This window comes from Pseudorasbora parva, chromosome 12, assembly GCF_024679245.1.
Source record: "Pseudorasbora parva isolate DD20220531a chromosome 12, ASM2467924v1, whole genome shotgun sequence".
Lineage (NCBI taxonomy): Eukaryota > Metazoa > Chordata > Actinopteri > Cypriniformes > Gobionidae > Pseudorasbora > Pseudorasbora parva.
The window spans coordinates 13,926,953-13,949,193 of NC_090183.1; the positions used below are offsets into that span (position 1 = coordinate 13,926,953).

At 39.0% G+C, this 22,241-nt stretch overlaps 1 protein-coding gene across 1 annotated transcript; it reads right to left on the reverse strand.

Moving 5' to 3' along the window:
- Positions 1–564: 564 nt before the first annotated feature.
- On the reverse strand, positions 565–17,559 carry kcnj3b (potassium inwardly rectifying channel subfamily J member 3b). Its single transcript, XM_067459272.1, has 3 exons — positions 16,744–17,559; positions 15,895–16,111; positions 565–2,497 (listed from the first exon to the last, which is right to left on the reverse strand). Exons 1-3 carry the CDS (start codon positions 17,419–17,421, stop codon positions 1,776–1,778), a joined length of 1,617 nt encoding a protein of 538 aa, XP_067315373.1. The 5' UTR covers positions 17,422–17,559; the 3' UTR covers positions 565–1,775.
- Positions 17,560–22,241: the final 4,682 nt, after the last annotated feature.

Genomic DNA, 22,241 nt, shown 5'->3' on the forward strand with positions numbered 1-22,241 from the left:
ACAGAAAGAGCTTAATTTTTCAACTCAAGCATTGTAAATAATTAATAATGATAAATAAATGAAAGCTTGTGAATGGCACACGTGACCTTTTTTGTTTTTGTTATTTTGCGGCCCTTGTCAGTTCTGTTAAATGTGACTGAACTGTGTTTTTTTTGTATTATTCAGTAATGACAGAGCAGATATTTAGCATTTGTTAAAGATATCTTTCGTCATACAGCAATGATGATTAAAAGCAGGCATCATTTTTTTTGTTGTTGTAAATTTAGCATTTTCTGCATAGAAAATCTGTCCATATAGAAACCATTAGAATTCTCAGGGCATTTGAAGCAATCTAACTCCTCCAAAGAGCAGCATCGGGCAGCAAGCTGCCAGTCATCCCAACACAGCTGGGTCATACCAGATCAAACTGCTTTATTTGTGGGGAAGTCATCTGCCAATACCAATGAGCTTATATGCGTCAAACACGGGCCAATTCACCCATAGCTTTGATTCATTTTTGGACTTATTTTTGAATGACGGTTCAGGTGGAGGTTTATCCTTCAGTAGTTTCCTTTTATAATAGACTTTTTACACACCACAACACATTTATTACAGTATTATAAACCACTCCAACTGCCATTCTAATATTGGTCAGAAGTAGAATAGAATGTATTGAGATAAACACAGTTAGAAAACTGTAAAACCATTTAACGTTAACATAACATAAGTTACAAGATTTTTCCAGTCAGAAGTTCCACTGCAATTTATAATCTTATTGCTTCGGTTTTCAAACACAAGAGTTAAACAAAGCCATAACAATGTTGACAAGGTCTTATCTATAAAGAATATTAAAACAGATATACACATCCATTGTGCTCTTTTCAGTCTTTGATGGTTGGTTTTTCCCTCATTTTTAACCACCTTACCCATCGCAATACTCAAGTCATTCAGGTCAGGAAAATATTTGAACATTTCAACTAAGTTTAAACTGCTAAACAGAGAACAGCAGGAAACAATCATTGACAAACATCATATATAAAGTCAGTTAAGTATTGGGAGCCCAATGTGAAATACTGAGTGAAAGCCTTATTCTTCCACAAACAGCTAAGAAAAGCTTAAAAAGTGGCAACCTTTTTAAAAGCCTTCCGAACTACAATGTGTACAATGTTTGGTATTTTACATTTGGCTCCTTATATTTAAGGCTTAATCTTTGACGTGAGATAATCTGGCTTGATTATGAAATGATAGATCATGCAATAGATTAAAAAAAAAAAAAACCTGAGTCGGTTCTTCAAAAAATGTTACATTTCCATAAATGCACAGCGCCATTTCTTTATGTCTAAAGACCATAGCAACTAATCTCTTGATGTGTTACTGTGAACCACAGTAAAAAAAACAAAAAACAAATGGCTAACTCAGGTTATAGCCATTGGCTTCTTTAAAAACATCAGTTACCATGGATCATCAGTAAATACTGACAGTGCATTCTGATAATTATATTGATATTCTATTTTAAGATATACATAATATAGGCAAGCCCTCAAAACATGTTTGGCTAATTGGCTAATATAAAAGATATATCATGAATCGTAGGTAAATAGTGTTGAATATTGTTATAATATTGATTATCTGTAATTAGGTGTTGAATGAATTCTGCATTCATGCTCTTTTGTGTTAAAAACATGCCAGATTGTGCAGAGGATTAGCATTAATCTAATGTTTATCCATATATAAATTGCTATAAGTATAGATTGCAATTTCAGAGGAGGTAAATGGGCAAAACGTAGAAGTCAAGTTCATTTAAAACTCAAGCCCGTGAACCTCTCCGAATTCATTTTTCTCAGTTTGGGAGGCAGATGTCCATCCATTCGTCCTCCGATTCCGACTCCACCCACCCCCCCTCCGGCCAACCTTTGCAGTTTCGGCGGCAGATCTGTCACTGATTGGCTGATGTGTTCATTCCCACCTACAGAGCCCAGTTTGGAAGCCAGTCTGTCCTCCATGGGGCTCAGCATGGCACTGATTGGCTGAAGCCTCTCTTCTGCCACACCCGGAGCTGAGCTGATTCGCTGGAGTTTGACGGGCAGGTCACCCAGGTTGTAGGTGATCTCCGAGCTCATGCGCAGAAGTTTGCGGGGCATTCCGTCCCGGATGGGGGCGTCCCGTCCTGTAAGCTTTTGAAATTTGGCGGGCATTTTGGTGGTAGGCATAGGGGTTGCTATATTGATGGAGCCCGTTTCCGCATCGCTCTGAAGTTCAAGACCTTCCAGAGTGCCGCTGCCTTCTGTCACCCCACCTGCGCTGTGGCATAGAGAGGGGGCCGTCAGAGGGGAGGACAGGAGCAAACTCTCCTCCTGTTCTTTAACACTGTGAGGAGGTGTAGGAACCTCAAAAGTGCCGTGAAACTGCGAATAGTCGACCTTGAAGAAACCCTCCTCCAGAGAAATTACCGGAAAGAAACGGTGACCCCACAGAACCTCGTCCTCTGTGTACGAAGTGCGAGCCTGGCATGTCATACCTAAGATAATACAAAGAAAGAAACTGATTTAGTGAAGGAAATTAAGTCAAGTCACGTTTATTTATATAGTGCTTTATACTATCCAGATTGTTTCAGAGCAGCTTAAAGTAATAAACAGGGAAATAACAGAATCAATGATGAGGCAATTTCAAATCCATCTGTAAAGCAGCTCAAGTCAGTTCAGTGTGGGTTCACTTCACTTCAATAACAAGTGTTCATAATTTGCCAATTTTGAAACAAATTCAATTCAGCAAATCCATAGAAGACAATGTCAATGTGAGACAAAATGTCATCATCCAGCTCAATTCAGTGCAAGTTTTGTTCTCATCAGATGGTGTCAGTGCGGTCATATTACTGAACCTTTGGCGTGTGTTCACACAAAGGTTTGCTTACTTTGGTGTGATTGCTCTTAGTGCGATTCATTTGATTACGTGTGAACGCTGCTATCCCAACCCTGGTGTGTACCAAACAAGTGGACCCAGACCCCTGAAAAGGTGGTTCTCGGTCTGGTTCCAAATGAACTCTGGTGCGGTTCGCCGTAAAGATGAATGCAACACGGACCAAAAACACCCTAAAAAGCATACCTGTTTTTTTCTCATCATAGGGCCTACTTTGCCCATTCGATACAACAGCATTGTGTGCAACAGATTAATTCTTGCCGCTGTTTTGACTTCTTTGCACATTTCCAGAGTTCTTAGCTGATCAAAATACCATCATATATTATATGTACGCACATACAATGAGCGCAATTTACACTTTCTTTATAAGCTGAATATGGAAGGCGGTCTTTATAAAGTTTAGAATATGGATATTTTTCTTACACAAACCCATCACTTTGCTTCAGAAGGCCTTTATTAACCCTCTGGAGCTGTGTGGATTACTTTTACAATGGATGGATGCAATCTTGGGCTTCCATTCACTACTATTATACTGCTTGGATTAGCCAGGATATTTTTTAAAGGTGGGGTGAAACACTCAGTTTCAGTCAATCTCATGTCAATCTTGAGTACCTATAGAGTAGTATTGCATCCTTCATATCTCCGAAAAGTCTTTAGTTTTATTATATTTATAAAAGAAATATAGGCTGTACCGAGTCTTTCTGGAAAAAAACGAGAGCCTGGAGGCGTATCGAGTGGGCGGAGCTAAAGAATGACGAGCGCGCAAAGCGGTGACGTCCTCAAGTGTGGAGAAACCCATGGCTATTGATTCTCAGCTAATACATATATGATCCAGAATCAGATTTGGAAGCTGAAATAAATTGAACAGGAGAAACAGCAAGAGCAGGACGTCCGTCTCTGTGGTATGTACTGTATTTAATGGCCTGTCAACATTTGTGTGTGTTTACTCGCAGTTTATGAGGACATGATTCGGTTTATGGTCTATTGTATGTGTCTAAACCTTAGCAGTAGCAAGCAAAACGGTTTTGCACGTCAGACTAGTGTAACGTTAAACATAGACCAACAATGGAGTAACCGTTAGCACATTTGAATGACGAAGCACGCAATCGTGTCGTTAACTGATGTTTACTCACGCGACGATAGCCAACAGCACAGAGTCCTGCAACGGGCATAAAAGTGGCTAAAACGGGTGGATTGTGATATTTATAAAATTCACGGGCGGGGATGCGGGCGGATAATTAACTCTCTGCGGGCGGGTAGTAGCGCAGATGGGCGGATGAAAAATATGTGCAATATTTCTGTGGCAAAGTGAACGAGAGAGAGAGAGAGAGAGAGAGAGCGAGAGCGAGAGCAGGGCGTGATTAGGAATGAGCGTCACCTGCGAGCCACATCGGTCTCGAGTCCTCTGAGGGAGCTCGGAAGCATATAAGGACGAGAGATCACCAGACCTGGTTTTGACGTTGAGTTGTGTTTACTTTTTATTATGTGTGTGCGCTTGGCAGATGTCCATGAGGGGCTGCCCACGTTACTTTCGTTTTGTTTGGCTAAAGTCTTTTAAATGTTCGCCGGTTCCCGCCTCCTTCTTCCCCCATCGAACATATTATTACAATTTCTATGTCCAAATTACCATTACACATACATGCAACAACGATATGCCATTTGACCCATCACATCACCACCACTGCGACATTGAAACTTTTGGTGATGTCTCTTGTAGCGCAGATGGAGCGAGCGTTGCAGGAGTAGCAATGGATGAAGTAAAAGTAAAGTTGGTGAGTGGAGTAGCTATATGAAATTGTTTGCAATGAGTCTTTAAAGGCACTTTTGCCTGTTTCATTAGCCCATTCATGATGCTGTTGATGTTGAGAGAGGTGCAGGATAAAAAATAAAGCATTTTAATTTGAATGTTTTAGCGTGTGTGATTTATCGCGGGCACGGGTCGGGTAACGGGCCAAATATTAACGGGTCTAGGCGGGTACGGATTTAATTTTGATATTTTCACGGGTCACGGGTCGGATCTGGTGCTAAACCTTGCGGGTACGGGCGGGGGCGGGTCTCCAAAAATGGACCCGTGCAGGACTCTGCAACAGCATAGACATTTGAAGCAGTTTTACTCACCGACCGTGAACTTTTATCGCTGGGACCGCTCCGTCAAAAACACACTTCTTTGGTATGATTTGGTAAAGTCCTGACAGCAGTAAACGGTGGAGATCCACTTTGCGACGCTACTGAAGCGATGTTGTGAAGCTTCCCGTCATTTCTGCGTTCAAATCGGGTCAAATGCAGCGCTGCCTTCCGGGAATGCTGTGCTGAAGCGTTGAAGTCGCTTGATGTCACCCATAGGAATAAAGTGGAGCGCGGCGCGGACTATAACGACATAAGTGTTCACGAACGAGTGGATCTACAGCTGAGCGTGTTTATGGGCGTGCATTTCCTCTCTCGCTCTAGTCACACGCGCGCGCACCCTACCGGGAGAAGAGCCCGTACGGCCCATACAAGGACCTTCCGCTCTTATTAACGTCAAGCCGAGCCATACTCGAAAAAAACTCTCCGAAACTTGTGAGAAACCGGAAGGAGTATTTTTGACACAGAAATACTCCATCAAACGTCCAACATTAGTTTTTGAAACTTTGTCTATGTTTAGGATGGGAATCCAAGTCTTTAACAGTGTAAAAAGCTCAGTATGCATGAAACAGCATTTCACCCCCCCTTTAATATAACTCATATTGAATTTGTCTGAAAGAAGGTCATATACACCTAGGATGGCTTGAAGGTGAGTAAATCATGGGGTAGTTTTCCTTTTTGGGTGAACTATCCCTTTAAAAATTACAGTGAACGCTAAGTGAACCAGGACTAAATACTTTTTTTTGGTCCGGACCAAAAGAACCGAACTACAAGTGTGAACACACCCCAACTAAGCAAGCCAAAGTACGAACGGAGGTCATGGAACGGCTTATTAATACAATCTAAATCAAGCTTTGTGCAACAACAAATATGTACTGTGAAACAATGGTTGGATGACTAAAACTAATAGATGCATTACTGACAGGGAACACACACACACACACACACACACACACACACACACACACACAAACAAGCGCATTGACTGTTGAGCAACACCCACGGGAACGTCTGTTCACGGTCCATTTGGTTGCATGAAAACAAGAGCTTTATCTGTGGGAAATTCATTAGATCTGTGTATCACCCACACCAGCGAACATCCCTCCTTAATTAAAGCGTGCAAAGCCTTCACTATAAAGAGCTCATTTTGATGAACCCTCTAACAAGCGAACAGATTTGCAACACGACGTTCAACATCAGTCAATAGCAAGGAATCTAAGATAAGACAATTGCTGGCTGAAAAGCAAAGGCGCGTTTGACGTGGAGTACACTTGATCACACAAGATAGGTGCGCTTTTCTTCCGTCTACAATTGCTGAGACGGTCACTTAAAAACCAGCAGCCGTATCTCCATGTCTTCATGTAGTGTGGTTCGTCTTCCTCTGTGCCTCAGCGCAGTGGGGGCCAGAGGAGAGGAGATTTGAGATGTTTGCAGGAGAGATTTTGTGAGGACTTTGTTCTATACAGGGATTTGAGCATCTGGATGAAGGTGTTTAGAAAGTGCTGGGACTGCTGGTCTGTTCTCCTGACAGAAGGAAGCAGACGCAGACTAAAAAGAGATGGCTGCAGAGTGCACACAATAAACCTCAGACCTAAATATAAAAAAGCCAGCAAGACAAAACATAAATTATACATTTTTTGAAAAACAAGATCATTCTTTTTTCTTCTTCTCACGTAATGCCGCCTACGATCATTGCACACCTACACACTCTCACACACACAAACAAAGGCACGGTTATCCTCCCTTACTACAGTAAAAAAAAATCCCTGCTTTCTGAGCTGACAAATCCTGGGCTTAGCAGTATAACATAATATTATTCATCTTATGAAATATTTAACAGGCTTTCTGCTGTTTGCTGGGAGAGGGGAAAGTAAGGTCTCTGCCGAAGTTGAAATCCAGTCTGGCTCCTCGCGATTTCGGCTTACATAATCATTCCATATTCTTCCATTATGACAAATTTCATTTCTGCATTTGGGATAACCGATCGTGCACATTAGCTTCCTTCCACCAGAAAAAAACGGTGCCGCTACACTCCAACATCTGACAGTTATGAGAACAATTTATATTTCCAAGAGGGATAATCTGTTTCTATGGTGACCGTCATCAAGTGTTCGGTTCCATTGCCACAGAGGTGCACTGCCTGACCTGTTTCTGTCATCTCTGTCTTTCTCTCTTTCACTGGCTCACTCACTCTCCTTGATTTCCCCACATTCCCTCCTGTCCATTTTAGCATCTCTTCCTAACACACCTATAGCACTAACCATCATTATCATCACGACTCCCTCTCGGTTCCTATCTCACACTCTCCCTTTCTCTCTTGTTGTCTCTCTCTCTCTCTCTGTGTTGTGAGATAACAGTAAACTCTACTATCTGGCTGCTCTGAACGGTAATTGACCATGCAGCTGGGCCCAATTCTCTCCTGTATCTCGCTGACACACAGTGTGTGGTCCTGGGGGGATGAAGCAGTGCTTCCCTTTTGATTTGCTGAGGCCCTTTGGGACGGTTGCACCGAGCTGCCCCGTTTACTTGCACTGCTGAAGCACGAGAAATAAAGCTGAAATTCTGAAACCACAGGCCAAGAACTAAAAATAAAAAAATAGATAATGCCAATACTTTTTTTCTTCCACGCCTAAATGGTTGATTGTTCATGCCACTCAATATGCACTAAGATGCTGTAATTGAATCCGGCCCTGCGGGGCTATTTCAGTATCACTGAGATACTATTATAGATTGAATTCATTTTTTATATTTAGTTAAAGACCCCCTGTGATGAAAATCAAGTTTTTAATATTGTTTATGTCTATGTGTTGTTTTTGATATGTTTTAAGACAAACCATATGCAAATTCATTCAATTATTTCCTTAAAATGGCAGTGTACTGAAGACAGTTTCAAAAATGTAGTTTGAAATTGCTGAAAACTACTTTGTAACTATAGCTCTGAAGCAGGGGAGTCTCAAGAATAGCCAGCTTATCCTGGTACATTTTCTGTTGCTGTGAAAAATTCAGTACATTTAGCAATATAGTTGGTGAATTATGTATATAATATTTATTATGAACTACACCGATCAGGCATAACATTATTAACTAATATTGTGTTGGTCCCTCTTTTGTTGCCAAAAGAGCCCTGACCCATCGAGGCATGGACTCCACCAGACCCCTGAAGGTGTGCTGTGGTATCTGGCACCAAGATGTTAGGAGCAGATCATTTAAGTCCTGTTGCAAGGTGGGACCTCCATGGATCAAACGTATTTGTTCAGCATATCCCACAGATGCTCGATTGAATTGAAATCTAGGAACCACTTTCCGAACCATTTTTTGCTTTGTGGCAGGGTGCATTATCTTGCTGAAAGAGGCAGCAGCCACCAGGGAATACCGTTTCCATGAAAGGGTGTACATGATCTGCAACAATGCTTAGGTTGGTGGCATGTGTCAAAATAACATCCACATGGATGACAGGACCCAAGGTTTCCAGCAAAACATTGCCCAAAACGTCCTCAAAACATTGCTCCAATGACACTTCCTCCGTCAGCTTGCGTTCTTCCCATAGTGCATCCTGGTGCCATGTGTTCCCCAAGTAAGCGATGCACACGCACCCGGCTATCCACGTGATGTAAAAGAAAACGTGATTCATCAGACCAGGCCACAATCTTCCATTGCTCTGTGGTTCTGATGCTCACGTTCCCGCTGTTGGTGCTTTTGGCAGTGGACAGGGGTCAGCATGGGCACCCTGACTGGTCTGCAGCTAGCTATGTAAGCCCATACGCAACAAACTCACTCAAATCCTTATGCTTGCCCATTTTCCTGCTTATAACACATCAACTTTGAAGACAAAATGTTCACTTGCTGCCTAATATATCCTATCCGTAATGAAGAGATAATCAGTGTTATGCCTGATTGCTGTATATGCTTTTCTCCACTGAAGGTCTAAGTTGCTCAAAGCATTTCTAAGGATGCTGATTTTTAGAAGGCAGCTGTCTGACTCTGAGATGGTGAACGGGAAAATAGTTTGTGTAACATTAGCAACACATTATTAGCTGTTTGAAAACAGTCAAGCCAAAGGCTAATCAATAATAATTACTGTTATGTGCCCGACATTGTAGAGTGAAATACATAAAATACATGGCCACATATGATGCATCAACTTGTAGACAAGCCTTTAATAGTGAGTGGAGGCGGGGCTCATTTGCATATTCATGATCTGCATAAATTAAATGAAAGAAGGGTGTACAGTTACATTCAAGCTATTTTAAGGCATGAAAAAATGTATTCATGCATTTAAATATGTAATTCTGGTGATCAAAGATAAGTTTTAAGGGATACAATTATTGACTACAGGTGGACTTTAAAGTTTTAGCAATTTTGTTTTGTCATTTTAGCTTTTTTTAACATGTCTATATAGTTTATATTAATTTTATGTCAGTTTGTTTTATTTATTTTAGTACTTCAAATTAAACAAAATTAAAATTAGAACTGTTTCCTTGACAACTATCAGAAATAAAAAAACAGTTTTCATCTGTTCTCATTTTTTATGGTTTTAGTTTTAGTTAATAATATCCCAGCACTGGCCATTCTAACCATGTCGGCCTTATCAGGGATCGGATAAAATATAACAAAAACAGCAGTCACAGATCACACAATAATTCGATAAATAATACTCTTCAACGGACACACACATTTCAGATGCTTTATCTTATTTACAGCGCGTTTAAATGCTCAAATTGTTTTGTCATGCTTCCAGATATGGACCGAATGCATTTAATTGAAATTGTTTGACACCAGTATCGTAGCGTCAGGCACATCTGTGTCATGCTCTTTTGTCAAAAAAAGTCAAAACAATCAAGAATCTCATTACATTTTAGTTGGTACGTTGAGAAACTACTTTGAGAAAAAGCCATGAAGTTTGAAATTGAAAATCAGAAAAAGAACACTTGCACAACAGGGAAGTGAGTGCAAGCTCTCCACGCTGCAAAAAATCATATCTTTGTCTTGTTTTTCATCTGAAATAACTAATATCCCAAAAACAAGATACATTTATTTGAGTAGTAACATTTACATAAGGTATTTAAACTTCAGGGAATTTATTTTGAAAATGTTATCTAGACAGATATTGTAAATTATCCTGAAAACCTTTTTCTGAGTAATAAGGTTTTGACATTAGACTTTTTTCTTTGTTTCCAATCCGAAATTTACTTGCAGAAAATTGGAATTTTGCATAACACATTTGCAAATAAAATGTTTCCTTCCAGCGAGTCAAAGAGAACAAAATCGTCACTTCTTGATAAACTGGCACCAAATATGACTAAAAAAAATCTAGTTGCTGCAGTAGGAAATATAGGCCTGGCCTACATCATAAAATACTTGCGCCTCATAGCGCACAGACAAAATGAAATAAACGCAGTCAAGATATCTCTTGTGCTTGGAGGCAGATGCCTGCTGTTTGGAAATGCAATCGTGTATGGGAGGTAATAATACCGATCCACTTTGACAACAGACTTTAGCTAAGGCATTTTAGGATGACCTAAACAACATTTCAGATGCTGTGCAATGAGATCGGCCACTGGTAGTCATATGACCTTTTTTAATGCACATCGAGGAACTTATTCTGCAAATCTTTTTACACTGTAGTTTATGCACGTTTTCTCATCAAATAAAAAAAAAACTATTTGAGCGCATAACTTTTTTATGTGCATTTTTAGAATTGATGTGTATCTTGGCATTTCCATCCAGCGTTTTTTTTTTTATATCCCAAAATGTCCATATAAAGTAAATATTTTGGCTGTAAAAAAAAAAAGAACTGATAATGATAATTTAATACTTGATACAAATTGCTTTAAAATTAAGTCTAACTTGCCGTACATGGTAACACTTCGCAAACTATTAGTTTATAGTTAATAAATAGTGTATAAGTGTAGTTAATACATTAATAGACTATATACAAATAGTGAGTTCTTCATTCATTTTTATTGTGATTAAATTATTATTTAATTAGCTCATACGGAAAGAGGTAATGCATTTGTTAACCACTTATTAACTGTAGAGTTCTCGCTTAAGATTAGGTCATGGAAAATAGAAACATGACATTAATTAAGTTCTTTAAACCAACCTTTATTTAGAGTTGAACGCATTTCATTTCCAATAAAGGTCGGTTTAAAGGACTTAATGAGTGTCATTTTTCTTCTGTGACTTAATCTAAAGTGAGAAGTTTTTAACAAAAGCATTATTTAACTCTTTACAAATGAGCTAATTAAACAATAACACTTTGTTGATTACAGTGACAATGACTGATTTAACCACAGTATATAAGCTGGTAATTAACTATTTGCAAATTATTTGTGAATAATTTATTACACTATACTTATTATAAAGTGTTACCCAGTACACTCCTATGTTGTGGTCTTATATCAGGCAACGTTTTTGTCAAATATAGGTTTATATTCTTAATGCACCACATCACTACCAGTGTTTCAACAGCTTAGCTCAGGGTTTCTCAAACTCTGTCCTGGAGGGCCACTGTCCTGCAGAGTTTAGCTCTAACCCTGATCAAACACACCTGAGCTATAGTCAAGGTATTCAGGATCACTAAAACCACAGGTAGGTGTGTTTGATCAGGGTTGGAGCTAAACTCTGCAGGACAGTGGCACTCCAGGACAGAGTTTGAGAAACCCTGGCATAGCTGGTGCAACATAAAGTACATTCAGGTTGAATAAGTTAATGCAAATTAATTGGTTTTCCATTTAAAGAAGCAAAAAGGGTCAAGGGTCCAACAAAAGAGCACTCCAATTTATTAATTTAAGATTTGTGTTTCTCAAGGTTGTCTTGTAAACAGATTTTAATGCAGTATTCACTAAAATGTCTTAATATTCAAAATCCATTAATATTTCCAGTGGTTAGATTTATGCTAGTTTCAAGTCATTTTTTATAATCTTAAGAGTTTTTGCTTAGTATCAGGAATATTTTTGCTATATTTATAAGAGGGCCTTTTTTGTTTGTTTATTTTGTAATGTGAAAAGCTGTAAATAATTTGACAGATGTGAATGCTGGCACAGCTGTTATGTTTATCTCTGAGGGCAATGGATGGCTCTGGGCTGTTCCTCTGAGACTTCTTGGCCTTGAAGTCACTGCCACATTGTGCAAAGGAGACTGGGATTAGTTGTCACACTTGTTACTCCAGAGAATATGTCTCAGGGTAGCGTTATAAAAAATCAATTTCTGTATAGGAACACACCTTAAAATAAAAAAAATAGAAAATGTCACAGTTAGGGTCCAGGAAGAAAGATACAGTGCGATGAACATGCCTTCAGTGACAACATGCTCTAATAGCACCGCTGGGGTACAAATAAATCTGCAAATATTCTAACAAACAACAGTTTGCTGCCAAGACTTTATTTACCACTAAAAAGTTCATAGAATTTAGTTGATACATACTGCTATTACTACTCCAAGATACTAATATGCACCTTTTAGGGGTAGATAAGGTACCACATTGTCCTTTTAAATGATCCCCTCTTAACCCCTCCTTGCCGAGAGCCTACTCCGATGGCCCAGTCTGTTGTGATTTGTCCGGCACTACCACAGTGATCCATATTACAGCTCCAAAACTTCCTCAGCACTTGATACACAGTGATATGAACGATGACATCGGTTTTCCTTAACAATTCTAGCACGAGTCCTCATCCTTTTGAAGTGCCTCTGAAATGAATTTACAGCACAGCGTCTTCTCGACATGTCCACAACACAAGCCAAACTCAGCTAAAAGTACAGTGTTTGAGGGCAGGTCACACATTTTGCAATTTTTTTTCTGGCAGTGTGGGGTAGTTATCAGCTAAGTTTAGAAAGAATAATTCATGAAACATCAAAAATATAAAATATAACCATTAAAAAAAACTAAAATATTATTTTGTCTAGATTAAATTATAATCGGATTATATTTGAATGGTAATAACGCTTAAAAGGGTGTTTAAAAAGATAAAAATAAATAACTGATGTGATGCATATTTTTGAGTCATTAACAACGTGTCTAACAAGTTAAAAAATATTTCAAAGTGTTTCAATTTATTTTGAATATTTATATGTCAGGTGGAACAGCCAAATAGATATACTGTTGTAGGCTACCGTGACATGGAAAGTCTACCACCCTACCCATATTTTAAAGTAAACAGTATTTGAGAGTGAAAGAATTGAAAATAATCAAAGATATTTGATTTTTGAATTGAACAAAGACATTTGCTGTACTGTTTTCAACCCCTTCTCTCTTATCAAAAGGGTTATTTGGAATTCCTAAAGAAAAAGAGATGCTCAAGGCCTGTAGGCCAAATGGGGGCTGCACCTGTAATGCACCTAGTAGGGGAAGTTTGGTCTGATTGGTCAGTTTGAATGTCTCAATTAGGGTTTCAGTCACATGGTCAAGGAACAGATAAAAGAAGATTCTAACTGTTGCTCTGTCTCTTTTATTCTCTGGCTTTCTCTCTCTCTTTTCTCTCTCTCTCGTTCTTTTAGGTAACATTCTATACATGCTGGGTACGATTAACGGTATAAGTTTTTATCATCTCATACATCTACTTTGTAACCAGATTTAGTCATTAAACTCTTTCAAATACAAATGATTTGCTAACTAGTTTTGATTTGGTTTTGAATTTGAAGTGTTACCTATTGCAATTCAATATAGTCACATTAAAGCAACGCTCTCCCACATATTTTGCTATTGTAACTACGCTTATTTCTGTCGTTGGTATAAGTAACAGTGGGCGGTTATAGACAAGAAATGTACAGTTTTCTAGAATCTTGCTGATAACGTTTCTTTAGTCGTTTGGCAACCATGCAGCCTGAACCACTGTAGGCGATCCACCCTTACAAGAGAGATCTACAAACCTTGTTTACTGTTATTACCTTGTAAATTCATAATAATATTTTAGGTTTGCAGTTTTCAGTTGTTTGCAGGTTTGCTGTTGTGCATAAACAAATTGCTGGACACATTTTTTCAATCATCTCAGCAGATTTAAAATGACTGATATTTATAAAACGTGTTCATATGAACGGTTTTAAACTTAAAATGATCCCATAGTGTTTATTTATTTTTTATTAAGACACCATTTTAAATAGTTTTCTTAATCTGTCCGTTGTTTCGGACAGTTGCACCACCTGACATTTTGGGGGTTTAAGATAACAAAACATAAATAATATGTATTATATAAATGTACTAAAATTAATTCAAACTACAAATGTTTTATAGAATAAAATGTCATGAATTTGTATAATTATCTTATTTTTATATTATGCACTTGGACGTAAAAATATGCACGTCATGTCACTGACTCTAACACACATTTGAAGCACATTTGAAAGACAACTCACATTTAAAAAAATGCGACAAGCTCCTAACCTGATGTTTTATGAATTATAATTTTTTTTATTTTAAACTTTGATTCTATAGTTGACCATTACCTTAACTTAAACCAGTGTAAATTTCTGTTGTTATTACAAAAATGTGACAATATCAATATTCCAGTTTGAAAGATAGAAAACACACAAAAATGACTCCAGTTTAAGTTTGCTTTGAATTAGCCGATTGAAGCAAAAAAACTAAAACGTTACACTGAAAATTACACTGAAAAGAAATTTGTGTAGGATTTACAAAAAAAAAAAGTACCTCACTGAGATGAAGCCCTTGTGACAACTAGCCCTGGTATCCGCTGTGTGAAATATGAGCTTTCATATACAGAGAGACGCGTCTAAACAAAGACTTTAATTCTGAAGATTAGATTGAAAAAGGACGCAAGAAGCCACACACACATACACACATGTTTGCGTAGCAAATTTGAGCTGTATTCCCACGTGCACATGTCATAAACCTACCGTAATTACAGGGCATAATTAAAAATGTCTAATGAATTATTTGATAAGTAGTAATTAGTATTTGATTTGTGAGGCTGATAAAAGCAAGTTTCGTCTCCATACTTCAAACAGCCGGTGAGACTTTACTGTATGGAGGCCGCTTAAGAAGGGGCGATTTAGTTGCTATGGAAACTGATTCACAATGGGGAGAACAGAGTGCTGACTAACTGTACATATTTTTTCTTTTCTTTTCTTTTTTTTTACCCGCAAATCCCTTCACTTTCTGTGGGCGGAATTTTCAGATGTGCCATCAATGAAGAGGACCGGACAGCTTATATGACTGCATGTTTTCTTGATTATTTTAATTAAATGCAAACACGGACGCATGTGATCCTGAGTCTAATTAAGTATGTACATACAGTGTGTTTGCAGCAGAGATTTGCCGTTGTTGCTTGTGTGAGAGCCGTTTCTTCCTGTAAGTGCGTATTGTCTTATATGTATGGATTGATGTGCTGCAGGGTGAGAAAGTAAAGGTGAGCTGTGATTTGATTGACAGGTGCCTTAATCTCTAAGCATGCCAGACTACAGAACCATGAGCAAAACGAAAGAATAACTTTGTATATCATCTCTTACGTAACACATCTCTCGCTCTCTCTTTCCATCTTCGCTGCAGTAGACACCAGCATTCATTTTTTCTCATAAAAAGCCGATTTGCACCAGCAAACTTGCTTCTGCAGACTTTCTCTCTCACGCACACACACACTGAACCACCCAAACACCTTCACCCAGCACAGATATTCCATTATAGTATCATGCGATTCAAAGAAACTTGATTTAGCCTTCTGTTCAAAGCATTGGTTTTTAAATAGTGTGCATGATTCAGTCAAAGTCAAATATTTGTTTCTATTTCTCAAAAACATTTGAAGATGTATTAGGGATATGGTGGGAAATTGTACTGCGCGTAATGCATTTATATTGGGTTTAATCGTTTTTTTGACATCTGAGCCTATTTGTTGCTTTGTGTGTGTTACGATTAAAACTCACCGGTGGTCTCCACGATTCCCTCTAGGATAACCACAATCTCAAATTGCTCTGTTTGCATGGACCTGAGCGAAAGGTCGTAGAACGGGCTCTTGGAGTCGATCACATGGCAGATTGTCAGAGGAGACACCAAGAAAAGCTGGTCGGCTCCGGTGCTGAAACCAACGTCCAGCTCCAGCTGATCCAGAGGCAAAAACTCGCCTTCAGGAGTCTGCCGGGACTAAGCAGAAAGGTAGAGAAAAAGAACTGCTTAGGATAACACAAAGAGATGATGGAGCATGTGTGTGTGAGAGAGAGAACTGGGTCTTGTACACTTAAAAATAAAGATTCTTTTTTGGCATCTAGGTTCCTTAAGGTTCCATGAAGAACCTTAACATCCATGGAACCTTTCCATTGCACAAAAAGTTCTTTATTGTTCATTAGATTAAATGTTCTTCACACAAAGAAAAAAAAAGTGGTTTAAGAACTGTTCACTCAAGGGTTATTTGGGGAACCAAACATGATTATTTGTTGGCACTGCTGTTAAAATCCCCTATTTAGAACCTTTATTTTTAAGAGTGTACAGTGCAAAGGGAAACGTGCATCCAGCATGGAGTGGATTCTATATTTTGTCCTCTGTAGGTGTACATCAAAATACAGGTTTTATTTGTCAAGTCTTGAGATTAAGAACGAAGCTTAGCTGGAACCTTTTAAATATATGCATTTGTTCCATATCCTCACGTTAAGCTTGATGTTTAATTATTAACCTATATCTCTAACTGTGATCTAGTAATGTAACACGCACATATGTTCAATGTGACTTGGATTCGTCATGTTGTTTCTCTTTTTCACTGGCTCCAGTCGTGTACTCACTTTGAGCAGTTTGCAGCGTATTTGCGCGGAGACCATATGGCTGTTCCGCAGGTTACCCACTCGGAACATCAGGGTCAGTTTGCCGTCACGCATGGAAATAGCCGCGTGCTCGCTGAACATCAGCGTCTCTGCGCGTTTCTTCGGCTGGGACATCTTGATGAACATGCAGCCGATCAGAAAAGCGTCCACTATGGAGCCTAGGATGGACTGGAAGAGGAAGAGAATGATGCCCTCCGGACACTTGTCCGTAATGTAGCGGTAACCGTATCCGATAGTGGCCTCAGTTTCGATGAAGAACAAAAAAGCGGAGGGAAAGTTGTACACGTTGGCCACGCACGGTGTGTACTTGTCGTCGTGGGCCTGGTTCAGGTCTCCACGTATAAATGCAATGACCCACCACATAGAAGCCATGAAGAGCCACGCCACCGTGTACGTGAGAATGAAAATGAATAGATTCCAGCGCCATTTGAGGTCCACGAGTGTGGTGAACAGGTCCGACAGGTACCGGCTGGTTTCTCCTCCCAGGTTCCCGTGCTGGACGTTACATCTGCCGTTCTTGTCCACAAAGCGCTGACGTTTCCTTTTCTTCTCGGGGGCCGCCTGGTTGAACCCGCCGCCGCTGGACGAGGTGGTCACCACCTGATAATCATCCCCAAATTTTTTCCGCAACGCTGACATCCTTCACGCTTAAACTGGTCTCAGATATACGAGAAAGCTTTGCGTGCTTGTTCCTGACTAAATGTTTTCGGTTTTCTTCACACTTCAGCTACACCAGTCTCCCACATTTCTGGGCAGATCTTTTTATATATATATATATAAAAAAGTTATTTTTAAGGCTCACCGCGGGAGTTTGTCAATAGCAGCGCGCTTGTCTTGTGATGGAGCGATGCAGATCTCCTCGTCTTCTCCAAATCCGCATAACTAAAAAAAATAAATAAAACTCACTCAGCCGATGCTGTGAAATGTGGAGAAATATGGATGCGAGTAATATGTAATTTCAGATTGCCTTGGCGCAGTCTAGCACTTGTGCGTTGGCACCCCCCTCATCCACCTTCATCCACTCCTCCTGTTTCCCCCAGGTGTATCGCACCAATTTGATAAGATGGTAGTTGGTAGACGCCCTTAAGGATCCTGTCCAAGTTTTAACTCACCGCCTCTGCTGTTCCTCACAGCTGGCAAGCGTTGCTATCTGATTCTGCTCGTCCTCTCACTGTTCTCGGTTCCTGCGCACTGCGCGTCTCCTGCTCTCCAACTCCATTTCCAGCCCCGACAAATAAGAGAAACTTCTCTGAGAGGGTGGTGGAGATGGGAGGTGGGGGATGACACGTGTTTTTGTGTTGGATACATCTTTTTTGCTGCGCTTGTAGCATGCTTCAATGAACAGTGCTGCATCGGCAATTCTTTTTTTATATAATTTTGCATATCCGTACACATCATTATATGTTTATGTTTTATTTGTACAAATTCATGCGCCCTCCTAATCATTAATCTAAATAACTTCCCCTCCCCACTTGCAGCGACATCTCTTCTGTTCTCTGATGACGTTTTTACTGGCGTGAGGGCGGGACAACCTGTCACTCACGTGGCATCACAGCAATAGGATAATTATAGGGTTGTAAACATTCGGGATGCGCGCGCATCATGGTTGCAGAAACCCCGATCGCATTTGATAGAGAATTACACGGATATAGGCCTAGTATAGGCCTACAATATAGTTAAAAAGATTATAGTTATATTGATTAGATGTTATTTTTAAAATATTCCCCGCATATTAGGGCAGCTTGTCACCCAGCAATAAGCTCTGTTATTCAAGGAAATCAACTTTAATGAGTGCATGGATACATCATATCCGTTTGTCACAGCACCGCCACTTTTTCAATGGTTAAATTATGAAACGAAATGGCCATACATCCAGGGGCCAGACATAATAATACCTGATCGACACTGTATTTTGTGTATGTGGGCAGAAAATGGCAGTTCTGCTGTAGCAACCTTTGGAAGACAGAATAAAAGGCTAATATTTTTTTAAATTTCGAGTCTATATCTCACAATTCTGACTTTTTTTCCTTGCAAATCTGAGTTTGTATCAAACTATTCTTAGAAGGATAAACAGAATTGTGATATACAGGTCCATTTTAGTACAGTGAACTCATTGTCATGTTCAAGAAACCAATTTTAAATGATTCTGGCTTTCTGACATGGTGCATTATCCTGCTGGAAGTAGCCATCTGAAGATGGGTACATGGTGGTCATAAAGAGATGGACATTGTCAGAAACGATGCTCAGGTAGGCCGTGGCATTTAAACGATGCCCAATTGGCACTAAGAGGTCTAAAGTGTGCAAAGAAAATATCCCCCACACCATTACACCACCACCACCACCAGCCTGAACAGTGGTAACAAGGCATGATGGATCCATGTTCTCATTCAGTTTACACCAAATTCTGACTCTACCATCTGAATGTCTCGTGAAAATCGAGACTCATCAGACCAGGAAACATTTTTCCAGTCTTCAGCTGTCCAATTTTGGTGAGTTTATGCAAATTGTAGCCTCTTTTTCTAATTTGTAGTGGAGATGAGTGGTACCCGGTGGGGTCTTCTGCTGTTGTAGCTCATCTGCCTCAAGGCTGTGTGTGATGTGGCTTCACAAATGCTTTGCTGCATTCCTTGGTTGTAACGAGTGGTTATTTCAGTCAAAGTTGCTCTTTAATCAGCTTTAATCAGTCGGCCCATTCTTCTCTGACCTCTAGCATCAAAGCATTTTTACCCACAGGACTGCTGCATACTGGATGTTTTTCCCTTCTTACACCGTTCTTTGTAAACCTTAGGCCGGGGACACACTGTAAGCGTGCCGTGAGCGTCTCGGCTGCGTGGCGAGTCCGTTTTTATTTTGGCTCCAATGCTAACCGGTTAGAGCTTGCATACTGCCTGCGTCACACGCGCGGTCTGAGCCTCGCGGAAAACGCGTGCATGCTTCAAATAGAAGAGACGCCTGTTTTTCACGCGACACGCGAGCGTGTTGGAAGCGATTTCAGGCAAAATAGATTAGGAAAATATGTTTATATGTAATTTTGACACATACATATTAATAAATGAATTAGGTTTCATAAATGCAGGTAGGTTAACATAAATGCAGATATAGGCCTATTTGTAATAATAAAAAACAACATAATTATCGATTTTGAAATATTAAACCTGTCAACACAGACCGAAATATTCTGTAGCCTATTTTGCCGACAACACCATAGATATGTATGGTCAATAAGCTACTGCTGACGTTGTCTTTGCTGTATCAATAGGCAATATATTTGTATTTTACATGAAGTATAGGGCTTCCCTGTACATTAATAGCAGCAGCAGCGCCGCGTCAGACTTCTGGTGTGCAAAGAAAGAGAAAACGCCCCGCGGCTGACACGCAGCAGAAACGCCACGCTCACACCACGCTTGCAGTGTGTCTCCGGCCTAGAAATGGTTGTGCGTGAAAATCCCAGTAACTTAGCAGATTGTGAAATACTCAGACTGGCTCATCTGGCACCAACAACCATGTCACACAAAAAATTGCTTAAATCACCTTTCTTACTCATTCTGACTTTTAGTTTGGAGTTCAGGAGATTGTCTTGACCAGGACCACACCCCTAAATGCATTGAAGCAACTGCAGTGTGATTGGTTGATTAGATAATTGCATTAATGAGAAATTGAACAGGTGTTCCTAATAATCCTTTAGGTGAGTTTGTGTGTTTATATAATATAATATAATAATATAATAATATTATATTATATAAACATACAGACTCACTTTTATAATTATATATTTCCAAGTTCTCACTTGGAAATCATGGAGGGGTCTGGAATTGTAGGTGCGTGTCCACTGTGAGAGACATAATTTGTTTTTTTTCAAAACTAGTTATTTGTATGATACAGCTGCAAATAAGTATATATATATATATATATATATATATATATATATATATATATATATATATATATATATATATATATATATATATATATATATATATATATATATATACATACATATATATATATACATATACATATACATACATATATATACATATATATATACATATACATATACATATACATATATATATATATATATATATATATATATATATATATATATATATATATATATATATATATATATATATATATATATATATATATATTCTGTCCCGACCTGATAACTACTATCAGCTTATTTTAAAAAAAACAAAAAAAGCAAGAATAAGACATTTACATGTGATTTGAAATGACAGAATTTGCTCCGGGTTTTGGCATCAAAACATAAACAGACATGGGCACCCTGAAGGTCACTAAATATTGTGCACCAACATGCAATTTATTAGAAAATAATTCATGTCCAGCCTTTAATATACTTGGCCGTTTATGTGTCAGAATGATGGATGAAAAAGATACAGGTGATTAATATACTGTCACATCAGTGTCAGATAGAGAAGGGGGAACAAAACACATTCTTCATTTGATAAATCTTCTAAAGCAAACTGTTATGACCAACAATACTTGTCATTTTCTGACACCATCGTAAAGATAAACACTCACTCTGAACTCTATTTCACATCTGTGTGTCCTTTTCCAACTCTCGATTTTCCATCAAGCCAAGCGGGGTGCTGGAAGATAAGGGCACAATTAGTGTGTTATTTTGGAGTCATGCAAATGACTTCCAGTCTATAATGGACTGACTCTGCTGCTCTGTAAGTGTCAGCACTATCCACAGTGGAAGACTGTAACAGAAATTCATCAGGAATATCTCTCCAATTATAAGTTGCACATTCACACATGCACAGTAGATCTTTTGGAAGCAAAGACAAATACAGTGAGTGGCTATAAGTCCTTTTGCTGAACATACTCTTAGAAAAAAGGATTTGATGGGTTTCTATATAGATATTCTTGCCAAAAATGTTCTATATAGGGAGACATGTCTTAAAGCAGGGGTTTTCAAACTGGGGTCCGGGGACCCCCAGGGGTCCTCCAGAAGGTTCTAAGGGGTCCTCAGAAAATTTCAGAGAATAAAAAGACAAAGCAAAAATGGATAAAGTCTACCAAACATTCAGTTTTATTCTAAATGTTTCTCTCCTCTCTTGCCATGTACATAGGCTACTTTCCAGAATTATAAATGTTTGCATCTTTCTTCGGAGTCCCCTTTATCTCACTCATTGGGGTTGTAACGCAGTACGTAAGCTGCTTGCATACGTTTATTGTACAAATAATTTTTCTTTATGTTTTTACATCCAACATTAAAGTAGGCTATAGCCAATTTATTGAGTTTGAAAACCATATTTTGTATTTATAATGTCACACAACTGATGTGTTTTTGTGTTTTAATTTAACAGTTTTAAATGTTTTTTCTTATGCCTAAATAAAAAATAGATGGATTTTAGGAAGGGGGTCCCGCATAAAAGTTCATCATACTTGGGGGTCCTTGGCATCATAAAGTTTGAAAACCCCTGTCT

Excerpts from the sequence above, each read along its gene's own strand:
- kcnj3b (XM_067459272.1), bottom strand. The coding sequence starts at position 17,421 with ATGTCAGCGTTGCGGAAAAAATTTGGGGATGATTATCAGGTGGTGACC. Across the intron at positions 16,112-16,743 it reads TACGCTGCAAACTGCTCAAA|TCCCGGCAGACTCCTGAAGG; the intron begins GTGAGTACACGA and ends CTTTCTGCTTAG. Across the intron at positions 2,498-15,894 it reads GGGAATCGTGGAGACCACCG|GTATGACATGCCAGGCTCGC; the intron begins GTGAGTTTTAAT and ends GTATTATCTTAG.